Genomic DNA, 11,415 nt, shown 5'->3' with positions numbered 1-11,415 from the left:
AGCTCCAGTCTGCCATCAAAGGTAAACACTGACCCTGGACATGTCCCAAAAACACCCCCCAGGTGAGGTTGTCAGGGGGTATAGCTCAGTGGTAGAGCATTTGACTGCAGATCAAGAGGTCCCCGGTTCAAATCCGGGTGCCCCCTCAAAACCAGTTCTTTAACATCGGATAGTAACACCCATAATTCTGCGTTAACAGTGAGATACGAGGTTCAAACCAGGCAGACACAAGCAAACACTCCCAGCACATCTACCCTGTACATGTTACACACTAGCAATGCTAACCTTATGTGAGAGGGATGTTAGCCAACGAGCTACATGTAGTGGCTTTGACTCAGCTAGCTAGCAAGCTAACATCACATATTTTTTATTTGCACATTTAACTGATTTCAGCATTTATTTAATCTTTTGTATTTATTCCATCATCTATCCGTTCTTATTACTCTTGTGTTTATTTCTATATTTAAAGTCACTTTTTGTCCTCCGTAGAGATTAATGTTATCTGTGATGTCACCACACAAAGCAATAAATGGACAAGTGTGTTCCTAGGACATGGAGGAATACAATTTATTAGAGCAAATTCAATAATAAACTTTATGAAAAAGCTACAACATGAACACTTGGCTTACCAACATCTGAGGTTGATATATTTATATGTATATACATTTTGCCTTGTAATGGCATGCTACAAGGACATGACCCTTTAATTATTGAAAAACAGAAAGAGAGGCGGACACAGACAGGAAGTTGTTTCACTCTCCTCCCATTTCACGACTCACTCTAACACAAAGAAAACGCAGCTTTCCGAGCACAATCTTCTACAAAGAAAGAAGAAGAAGAAGAAGAGAATAAGTAGGAAGTTAAAAAGGCTGAGGGACGTTGCTCTGCTGGCCTCTGAGTGTTGCTGTACATGGCCGCCTCGCAGCATCGCCAGCCAAACTAAAACACACCATATGATGACAGACACCACTGCAGTGACTCTCCGGTTATTTTACAAAAAAAAAACCAAAAAACGCACGGGTCACAAGTTGGAGCCTCAATACTACGACCATTTGGAGAGAGGATACTGGAAACACACCCATTTGAAAAGACTGTAATGAACTGATCTTTGCGTCCACAAGGCTACGACATATTCCTACGCAAGTCGTCTTCGGCCGCCGACAGCAGTTTGTATCAACCTTTACAAACCAAACAGATGAAACACACAACATCTAAACCCTTCATGATAATCTCGCAGCTGGCTGAAACCACACCAAGTATAAAAATCGGATTTTCGCAGACAAGCGCCGGTGGCTCGGAGCGTCTCGCGGCGGCTGTGCAGATGCTGAACACTAACTTGTGAGCAAAATAAATAAGAGCTTAAACACGTTTAATAGAAGAACAATGGAGGAAAGAGGTGGGAGGAAATGTAAACCAGGTAATCGTGGAGCAGGTGTGTGATACTCCAAACACGGTCAGAAAGTTCGCTCGTGACCTCGTCCTCGTCTTGAAAGCAGCGGGACGAAGACCGAAACTCAAGTCCAAATCTGAAACAGTGCTCCTCTTCTTCGGCGAAGTGTCCGTGGCCTTTAGACGCGCAGGATCTCCAGGCAGTTGTTGTAGCAGATGGCGATCCAGTCCGGCTGCGTGGAGGCCCACTGCACGTTGTTGATCTCCCCTTCGGCGGTGTAGGCCAGGATGGGATCCTCGATGGCCCGCGGCATCTGTTGGATGTCCCAGATCAGAGCCTGGTGGTCGTCGGCTGAGGAGGGGAGACATTCAGAGGGACGTTTCAGACGGGGAATGACAGGAAATGAAGCCGATAAACCAGAAAACAACATTTAACAACGCAGAGGACGCTGCGGAGCCAAGAAACGTACGTGCCTCAAACTCTGCGCAGTGACCAAACTTGTGTAATGTTTTGTTCACTTTCAAAACATCAGAGCAGAACAGATGGATGAGGAGTTTAAGATGCGTCTCTGTTTATGACTGCCAACCCAGAGAGGCAGACTTTAAGGGTTTATTTATACAAAACCAGAGTTAGCAAGTGAGCCAAGATGGTTTTGGTGTGTTTTTTGGCCTTTCCAGGATCCCTGAAGACTCTAAACATCTGGAAAAAAACATCTCTTAAACCAGTTCCTTGGTTTTAATCTGTGTTTCTTACTTAATCCAAGTAACCAGAAATCACATTTATTCTTGTTCTTTTTTAAAACACAAGCAAAACATTAAAGCCTTATTGTGTGTGAAAAGATGGCCATTTTATTAGGCACACCTGTACAAACGATGATGTTTAGTCTCACTCATGTTACAGAGGTGCACAGTCGTGCAATCTGACCTGCCTCAAAACTGATGTTGTACCTCATGAGATCCACTTAGCGTCACATACAATGAGCCTGTAAGACTGTTACCACCCCACAATCCACGGGCGCCTTTACCTGCAGTGCAGATGTGACATGAGGAGTGAGGGGCCCAGGCGATGCCGTTGACACAAGCGCGATGGTTGTTCAGCCGAGCCACGGGAGTGCAAGGCACGCGTACATCCAGGATGACCACCTGCCACACAGAAATATTACTGCTAGAGACTAACAGAGGTGAAAGAGACACTCAGGTCCAGTATGCTAAGAGACACGTCCAGTTACTTTCATTAGAGTAATAAGAGCTTGTCTACAGCACTGAAGTGTCCAGAAATTTCCATATTTTAGAATATAGAACTTGAAAGGAACTTTCAGGCTTCTTTGGCTTCCCAAAGTTCACATTTTAATACAAAGAACCAGAAGCGTGGCTCCTGATAGGCTCAAAGAATCCGCAGCATACTGACCTCCATGCCGTCCATGGCCATCGTGGCCAAGTAGTTGGGGTCCTGCTTGTTCCAGCAGAGGCGGAGCAGCGGGTGGTGCTGGGGGTCTTCGTAGATGATGGTGCTGTGCTCCAGGTGCCGGAGGTCAAACATGCGGACGGATCCGTCGGCTCCCACGGAGGCGAACATGTCTCTTCCACCTCCTGCGCGGCTGAAGGCGATGTCGTACACCTGCACAGACGGAGAGACGCTCGTCTACATGCTCTTTGAAGCTGTACGTGAACCACAGAGGGCTTCGTTCTACAGTGCAGACACACACAGACCTCTTTGTCATGAGCGATCAGCTGGGTCTTCACGTGTCCAGACACCAGGTTCACTCGTCCCAACACCTGACCAGTCTCCAACCCCCAGATGGTGCAGGTGGTGTCAATGCTGGAAGTGCCTGCAGAGACAACGAGCAGGTCAAACGACTCAAATCACAGAGCGGCAAAGTCCGATCCTCGGCCTTTTCTCACAGAGAGGACTTCTTACCCAGCAGGTTGGGATCAACTTCATTCCAGTCAAAGGAGGTGAGAGGAGCACAGAAGTCCGAGTTCTTGTTGTTATTCAGCAAACACTCGAGACGCGTTTCTGTGTCGCTGACCTGTGCGATAAAAGCAGTTTGGCAGTGAGCAGACTTCTTCAAACAAGCAGTAAATTCACGTCAGTGTGACCATTTCACAGCTGCCAGCTGGCCAAGCTACACGCAAACTGACTTTACCCCCACAGCGCTGAGTGGATTGAGTTTATACTACAGCTGAGTGTGACTGATCATTGGCACATACAGATGTCTCTTTCTCATCTCATGAAGAGCTCTCATGGACGGCTGTGGTTCACGGGGACAAAGTACACGAAAAGGCAAAACCAGGCAATGTAATGCTCCGTCTCAGTACTTTCTACCTTCTACTCGTGCTCGTGCTCATGAGGGAAACAGAGTGGCTCGCTGATTTAACATCCTACCCTCCAAATGCGCAGGTAGTCCCCACTGGTGGCCAGCAGGTCCGGGTACACCCCCTTAGTGTCTGGAATCCACATGATCTTGGTGGTGGGGTAAGGGTGATCAAATGTGTTCCTGCAGACGAACTCCGAGCTCTCCTCCTCCAGACCCACCAGCTGAACCTGGACAGGTGTGAACACAGAACCTGTTATTTCAGGTCGAGCCGGAAGACTGTTTACAGGGCAACGCGGGTCAGAAATAGCATTAGCTATATACGGTGTTACTAGGGGATATTACTATTTAAAGACAGCTTTACTAGCTGTTTCCACGTGAACATGCAGTACGTTTGTGTTTCTTTGGAATAACAACTAAACACACATTGTGATTGTTTATCTTAGCGCTGCGCAGGACAGCTAGCATTAGCATTGGCTCGCTAACGTTGCCGTCTTTAGCCTTACGTTAGCCGATGAATGGCCACATCCACACTACGCACCTTGTTGTTGTATTCCTCCACAAAGCTCCCAAGTGCCAGCCGAAAGCGTTTGTCCGGACGGACGCTCCAGTTCATCGCGTACACCGTCCATGGCGCCTCGTATTTGTAGATTTCTTTTCTTTTGCCGTGAAGCGACATCCTCCCGAACTGCAGCTGTTGTTCTGAGCAGCTAACACGCTAGCGTTACCGTTAGCGAACTACGAAATAAGTAGTCCTACAGACAAACTATTACCAGATATTTAACTTGCAAGAGCAAATATCAGCAGGTGTGGTGATAATAATAATTTAATGAAACAAATCTTGTTTTAGAGCAAGATTTCTCACCACTTTAGTTAACAAAGAGTAGCATTACTCGTTACGATCTGAAGAACGGTCAAGTCCAACAGAGTACGAATGACTTCCGTTGCTCTTTTAAAAATAAAAGCATCCCCTTTTCAGAGAAAATTTGGCCTTTACAAACAACAACAGATAAAGTTTATTTGATAGAAATAACTAACATCTTATTCATGCTCAGATTTCTCCCGTTTCTCGTCTCCCTCATTAATCTCATGCTTAATACAAAAAAAAAAAAAAAAAAAAAAAACCCACTACCAGCATACCCTGTTCTCGTTGTCTGGGTTTCACATTAGAAATCAATGATAATAAGATTATCAATATGGCTGCAGAGATTTTCAAAATAATGGAAATGAGAAAAGTGTGTTGTCATTTCTCGGGAAGGATTTTTTATCAGTTTAGATCAGACAGTTTGGATTCGGAAGTTAACGTATGTTTTGTTCTTGTTTCGCAGGAACTTCCGAGTGTGCCAGTGTGACGCTGGATCTGTGGAGACTTTGTAAAATAAAATGAGATTTGTTTTGAGAAGATTTGTCATGCACCAACATCACCAAAACAAATTCCTCGTATGTGTAAAATCATACTTGGCAATAAAGCTTTTTCTGATTCCGCGGAGCCCCCAGTGGCCACAGTGCATCACTACAGCCTGCGTCTTTTTTTCTTTTTTCTTTTGAACATTTGAACCGGAAAAACGACTATACTACTTTGTCCAACTTGACTTAAATTCTAATCACTCACTATTGCCACTAGAGGGCACTATAAACCATAGCTTCACGTTATAAACGCACACCTGACTGAAAACTGTTCGTGACAATTAGAATTTTCTGCTGTGCCTTAAATGGGTTTTACCAGCTTTTTTGTGTGACTATTATTGTTGTTTAAGTTAAGTAATCGTGGATTTCCTCTGTACTTGTTGCAGTCATGTTCTCAGTTCTGTTGTGAGGAACATAATAATGTATGATAATTCTGAATATAAAAAGAAAGACAGTAAAATGTTTGTTTTTTGCTAGATCATATGTACTAAAAATGTACATCATAATATTATGATAATAATACAAACTGTATTCAAGACGGAGGTGTAGTTACGTATTGTGACCAATGGGGGCACTGAAGACCCATTAGTATAACGTCAAGACAGACGTAACATAACAATGACAGACAAGCACTTCTGGTAAAACCTTTCAAAATAAAACTTATAAACGTAATATGAAGTATGCAGGCGACGTGATAGTGACGTTATTTCCGCCGTGTTTCACATAGGTGTTGACGGGAGCCATCGATGAATCTAGACGCGATACTCTTGCTGTGAAAGGTCGGTCCTGTGTCGAGTAGTTTGCTAGTTCAGGCGTAACATCACCAGCTACGCAAACAGGCGACTTGAGCTCAACCTGCGTTACGGTTATTGTCACACTAATTGTTTGGGTAAGCTCTTCAGTAGCTTCATTAATTCGGTTTGTTTCAATAATACTCATTTTCCAAGTTGTGTTTTTCGAGAAAAAAAATGTGTCTTTCACTTCAGGATCAGGTTGGTTGCTAGCAGCTAAGCGCCGCGCTAGCTAGCCACGGTTAGCATGCTAATGCCAGATTTGCTAACCGCTAATGATACAGCGAGTGAGCGCTGGGGGATGGGTCTGCTACGGTGTTATGATTACGACTTGAGGTTTAATCCTACATATGTTATGAGGTAATTTAACACACTGTTAGTTTTGACTTAAATGCCGCTTCAAAAAGTCAAACATAGCCTCTTATTTTAGCTTGTTAGCCAGCGTGTCCCAAAGGTTGGCTCATTGGCTAAAGTTAGTGTTGCTAGCCGCAGCTCTCCGCTTGATTCTGGGTCCTCTCGCATATGGCACAGCTTCTTAAGTTTGACTGAGATTAACCTTTACGTTGACCCAGTAGTACCACATTCTGTTATTGGGATGTTTTAGTTCGATATTCTGTAGCTTCATTGGTCATTTCAAAGACAAAGTAATAGCCCTGCAGACTAGCAGCGTACCCACAGCCTTAAAACGTTTAATACTGGCACATCAGCGACCTTTTCCTCCTTAGTCATTGTTTTCTAGTCGGTCCAGTCAAGAGGGATTTTGTCTCTTGGTGATTTGTCAGTGAGTACTCGCTGTGAGAGCAGGGACTCACTTGGTTACCCTCATGTGGACCGGTGTGACCTGGCCTCTGTCACAGGTGATCTGTTATTGCCCCCAGCAGTCAGGTTTTGTTCTCAGTTTGCTCTGACTTGTGAAGCATTCACTTGGCCTGGTGTCACCTTAGAGGGTCAAAGTGATGAACTGTGGACTGCTCACACTCAAACACCCTGCACCGATGAACTGAGCTGACCTCTACGGCTTTCAGTTCTTGTTTCTGAGAGTGTGTGTAAGATTTTTCCTTCCTAATCTTAAGTGTCTGTTTGAGCCATGTTGAACTTCTGCTTTTGACCTCCTCCGTCTCCTCCGCCCTTATTTACGCGTGTTCCTGTCCGCGCTCCTTCACTCTGTCTTTCCACTTTGATGCAGGTCTCACGATGCGAGGTTCGTATCTCCTCCTCATACCTGCGCTGCTGCTCCTCCTGGCCCTCCCCGTCTCCAGGGGACGCTACAATGATGATTTTGATGACGGCGAGGACCTAGCAGACTTTGATGACAATGACTTTGCTGAGTTTGAGGACATGAATGACGATCCAGCGGCTGAGGCAGAGCCCGTCCCTCCACCTCGCTCCTCACCGTCCTCGCAGCCTGAAGAGGATGAAGACGAAGATGAAGCCACAGTGGAGCTGGAGGATGGCCAAGATGGTTTTGAGGATGCAGAAACACAGGTGAGTTGTCTTTTTTTACTGTTCACATTCTCATGCTTCAGATTCCATAGTAAATCTTTTACTATTATTATTATTTACAGCTTTATATCATACAGAATCTGTGTATATGTGTCCCCAGGATCAAGACATGTACAGCAAATATGACCAGGAGGAATTTGAGGGGATTGGAGACATGGAGAAGACAAGCCACTCCATGAAGGACCCCCTGATAATCCACACGGTAAGCTGGGTTTATTGCTTAAATCTTTTTACTCACGGTCTTCTGCAATTGTGATCCAACTCGTCTCTGACTGTGCATTTATGTTTGGGGCATGCAGCACAGGACAGCTTAATCAATGCAGTGTGCATTGTCATTGTTGTTTTGTAGCTGCCGTTTAATTTTGTTGGTTAACTGAGATGCAGTTAGTTTACAGAAACTTGTAGCCTCAGACCACCGATTGCTTGCAGCGTATACAGTTTCAGATTGATGGGTGTCAGACCACGTGTATTTGCTCATCTATGGCGTTCAATTTTACTGTATAAATGATATAAAAGCACACAGTATTTTGTGAAATTATAATAAAGTATTTGTCGTGTTTGTCCACTAGAGGGCACTGATGACCTTCATTCTTACCCTCCAAATACAATTTTTCAGTGTTGGCCTCAAAAGCCGGTGCAGCTGTCTCACTGATGGCCTCTTGCTGTTTCTCTGCAGGTTCCTGCACATCTGCAGAACAGCTGGGAGAGTTACTACATGGAAATCCTGATGGTGACCGGCCTGTTGGCCTACATCATGAACTACATCATTGGCAAGAACAAGAACAGCCGCCTCGCTCAGGCCTGGTTCAGCTCGCACAGAGAACTCCTGGAGAGCAACTTTGCACTCGTGGGTGAGTTCTTCCACCTCTCAGCCGCCTCCAGAGTGCAGCAGCAGGGTATGAAATACTGCTGCCTGTGCTTTGCGGTAATGGCCAAATGTGTGAAATGGCGACAGTCAGCATGAAGCAGATCTTGTGGTAATTGTCAGTAATTTGTATTTGCAGGCGATGACGGCACCAGTAAAGAAGCCGTGAGCACCGGGAAGCTGAATCAGGAGAATGAACACATCTACAACCTGTGGTGCTCTGGACGTGTGTGCTGTGAAGGCATGCTGATCCAGCTCAAGGTACGCACGTGTGTTTCATGTATGCCGTCTCCTCGCACTCACTGTATTGTGTGATTTATAATGTTGCTCGTGGTCTGTTCCAGTTCCTGAAGAGGCAGGACCTGCTCAACGTTCTGGCCAGGATGATGAGGCCCGCCTGTGATCAGGTGGTACGTATCAGTCAAGTAGCCAATCAGATGAGTCCGTGTGGAGTCTGTGAATCCAAAACACAGAAACACCGGACTTCTTAAAGCGGTGTCACCGTCACAGTCTCACCAGCGGCGTCTGTCTGTCCGTAGCAAATCAAAGTGACTCTGAATGACGAGGACATGGACACATTTGTGTTCGCTGTGGGTACCAAGAAGGCGATGGCCAGGCTTCAGAAGGAGATGCAGGACTTGGTAAATGTCCTCCACAGTTTATGTCCATCACATTGATGCAACCTGAAGCTATGTTTATGGTACAGTAACCGTTCTGTTACCTGCTCAGTGAAGGCCTCTTTTTTTTTTTTTCTTTCCCCAGAGTGAGTTCTGCGGTGACAAGCCGAAGTCTGGGGCCAAGTATGGCCTCCCCGACTCCCTGGCTATTCTTAGTGAGATGGGCGAGGTCACAGATGGAGTGATGGACAACAAGGTAAAGTCTTTTGGGCTTATCTCTCATGTGGTGCTACTCCAAAAAGCACAGCTCGCTCATGTGTCTGTATGTGGCTTTGGTGTTTTCAGATGGTGCATTATATCACTAACCACGCTGACAAGATCGAGTCCATCCATTTCTCGGACCAATTTTCTGGTCCAAAAGTTATGCAAGAGTGAGTATTTTTTTTAATCTTTTGGTCTTTTTTTAATCCCTTACATGCAGGTTTGGTATTAAAAGCTCCTGTGTTGTTTTCAGGGAGGGTCAGCCCTTAAAGCTGCCTGAGACCAAGAAGACGCTGCTGTTTACATTTAATGGTGAACATTTTGGCTCTCCTATCTGAACACAATCCTAACTTTACCTCATGAGCAAATCATTTCGTTTGACTGATTATTTTAATGTACGCTGACTGTTTCTGTGCGTAGTGCCTGGCATGGGCAACACCTCTCCCAAAGACATGGACAGTCTGCTCCCGCTCATGAACATGGTGATCTACAGCATCGACAAAGTCAAGAAACTCCGTCTCAATAGAGAGGTGAGCAGGGTTCTTGTGCTGCGGGTCACATCCAAATGAAAACTCACTCACTCGAGTTTGAAGTGCAGTGACGAGCCCCTTTTTTGTCCTCTCGGTGTATTTAGGGCAAACAGAAAGCTGACAGAAACCGGGCCCGTGTGGAGGAGAACTTCCTGAAGCAGACTCACGCTCAGCGGCAGGAGGCGGCCCAGACCCGCCGGGAGGAGAAGAAGAGAGCAGAGAAGGAGAGGATCATGAACGAGGAGGACCCTGAGAGGCAGCGTCGTCTGGAGGTCTGACATGCAGCAGACAAACACCACAAGGAGACATTTAAAGGAATAGTTTGACCCGGAAATCTGTTTATTTGCTTGACACGCTCACATTTTTATGGCAAATATGCAGCTTGAGCTCAAGTCAGCTTAGCACAAAGACGATAATGGCCGCCTCTGCCTCTTGTTAACTGAGCTGGGAGTTAGCCGAGGATAGAGCCAGGGTAGCTGTTCCTAGGCTTTCTGCTAAGCTAAGCTAAGCTAATGTAGCTACTGGCTGTAGCTTCATATTTGCCTTATAGACATGAGAGTCATATCAACGTGTCATCAAACCCTCAGCTTAAAAGCAAATCAATGGATTTCCCAAAAATGTTTAACAGTTATTTTAATAAAATGCAAACAAATGAGCATTGTTCTCTCTTAATTTTCATTTCTCAAATGTTTCTGTTTTCAGGAAGCAGCCCAGCGACGCGAGCAGAAGAAGATCGAGAAGAAGCAGATGAAGATGAAGCAGATCAAAGTGAAAGCCATGTGAAAGTCCACGGCGGGATGGCGACCGAAGCACACTCGAGAGCAGTGCTCCGCTCAGCTCAGACAGTTTCCTCCAGCTTCTCTCACCACAGTCTGCAGCTCCGGCTCTGGACAGACATCCGCTGCCTCCGGGCCCCGTCAAGCTTAGCGTCTCCGTCACCGCCCGCTTCATTCAGTGTGGCTGAACCTCAATGACTGACAGTGAACCGTCCACGTCAAGTGAGAGGGACCTTTTCACCATCAAATCAATCACTACAATTCATGTCACGACCGTCTTCTCTGAATTCATCAAAGCTCCGTTTGAAAGTTTGGTGAACTGTTTAAAATGAGTCCGCTGGGAAGGAGCACACTGTCGACATCGAGCCACATTTTAAAAGGAATGAAAGCATCGCTGTGGCTTCATTGGAAACGTGTCCGCATTAATATAATGATCAAGGAAATTTTAATTTATATCTGTGAAATTGGTTTCTCGCAGGCTGTTTCTAATATATCTGAGCAAACGTAATAAAGTGCACTGGAGTCTGTTTGAAAACCTGCCGTCGTTTGTTTTTAATGGTCAGTCTCAGATAATTGATGTGATTTACAAGACGTGCGACGACCGACGATGGGTGCGTGTGCAACATGGAGGGTGATTTGCAGACCTCTTGATAGCAGCAGTTGGAAGAGTGAGGGTCTATAACGGGGACCAGAATGGGTGAGGCTTAATGCTAAATTTAACTTTCAGAGTGTGTCAGCAGTCTGAAGTGGAGCTGGTTGCATCAGTGTGGTCGACCAGCTGAAGTGGATACAATGACTTCAGATAGACGTCTGGTTCTGATCCTGTTTGGCTCATCTTTGTTTCGAAAGGCTGCAGAGTGAGACGACAGTGTGACGTACCTCCATGAATCTGCAGACATACTTGACCCGTATGTCAGTGGATCTGCTTTTATCCTCTATGCTCAGTTTATTGCATCATCTT

At 45.6% G+C, this 11,415-nt stretch overlaps 2 protein-coding genes and 1 non-coding gene across 3 annotated transcripts; 2 read left to right on the top strand and 1 right to left on the bottom strand.

Annotated features, from left to right (window-relative positions):
- The first annotated feature begins 74 nt into the window (after window positions 1–74).
- trnac-gca (transfer RNA cysteine (anticodon GCA)) lies at window positions 75–146 on the top strand. The gene has a single exon. It is a non-coding gene; the product is annotated as a tRNA-Cys (tRNA).
- A 396-nt stretch (window positions 147–542) lies between these two features.
- Window positions 543–4,640, bottom strand: dcaf7 (ddb1 and cul4 associated factor 7). The gene is made up of 7 exons (XM_076752429.1): window positions 4,246–4,640; window positions 3,776–3,934; window positions 3,308–3,419; window positions 3,100–3,218; window positions 2,798–3,007; window positions 2,415–2,532; window positions 543–1,741 (listed from the first exon to the last, which is right to left on the bottom strand). Exons 1-7 carry the CDS (start codon window positions 4,381–4,383, stop codon window positions 1,569–1,571), a joined length of 1,029 nt encoding a protein of 342 aa, XP_076608544.1. The 5' UTR covers window positions 4,384–4,640; the 3' UTR covers window positions 543–1,568.
- A 1,200-nt stretch (window positions 4,641–5,840) lies between these two features.
- ccdc47 (coiled-coil domain containing 47) lies at window positions 5,841–10,989 on the top strand. The gene is made up of 13 exons (XM_076752428.1): window positions 5,841–6,000; window positions 7,089–7,387; window positions 7,506–7,607; window positions 8,082–8,256; window positions 8,410–8,531; window positions 8,615–8,680; window positions 8,810–8,911; window positions 9,033–9,143; window positions 9,233–9,318; window positions 9,402–9,460; window positions 9,569–9,678; window positions 9,783–9,950; window positions 10,381–10,989. Exons 2-13 carry the CDS (start codon window positions 7,097–7,099, stop codon window positions 10,459–10,461), a joined length of 1,473 nt encoding a protein of 490 aa, XP_076608543.1. The 5' UTR covers window positions 5,841–6,000; window positions 7,089–7,096; the 3' UTR covers window positions 10,462–10,989.
- Window positions 10,990–11,415: the final 426 nt, after the last annotated feature.

The sequence above is a fragment of the Chaetodon auriga genome, chromosome 16 (assembly GCF_051107435.1).
Source record: "Chaetodon auriga isolate fChaAug3 chromosome 16, fChaAug3.hap1, whole genome shotgun sequence".
Classification (NCBI taxonomy): Eukaryota; Metazoa; Chordata; class Actinopteri; order Chaetodontiformes; family Chaetodontidae; genus Chaetodon; species Chaetodon auriga.
The sequence above is the reverse complement of the archived record's forward strand: the minus strand, read 5'-3'. Positions and strand labels throughout refer to the sequence as shown.

Coding starts and splice junctions, on each gene's coding strand:
- ccdc47 (XM_076752428.1), top strand. CDS start 7,097: ATGCGAGGTTCGTATCTCCTCCTCATACCTGCGCTGCTGCTCCTCCTG. Junction 7,608..8,081: donor ACCCCCTGATAATCCACACG/GTAAGCTGGGTT, acceptor GTTTCTCTGCAG/GTTCCTGCACATCTGCAGAA. Junction 9,461..9,568: donor GCTGCTGTTTACATTTAATG/GTGAACATTTTG, acceptor TTCTGTGCGTAG/TGCCTGGCATGGGCAACACC.
- dcaf7 (XM_076752429.1), bottom strand. CDS start 4,383: ATGTCGCTTCACGGCAAAAGAAAAGAAATCTACAAATACGAGGCGCCA. Junction 3,420..3,775: donor ACTACCTGCGCATTTGGAGG/GTAGGATGTTAA, acceptor TTTATCGCACAG/GTCAGCGACACAGAAACGCG. Junction 3,219..3,307: donor AGTTGATCCCAACCTGCTGG/GTAAGAAGTCCT, acceptor TTGTCTCTGCAG/GCACTTCCAGCATTGACACC.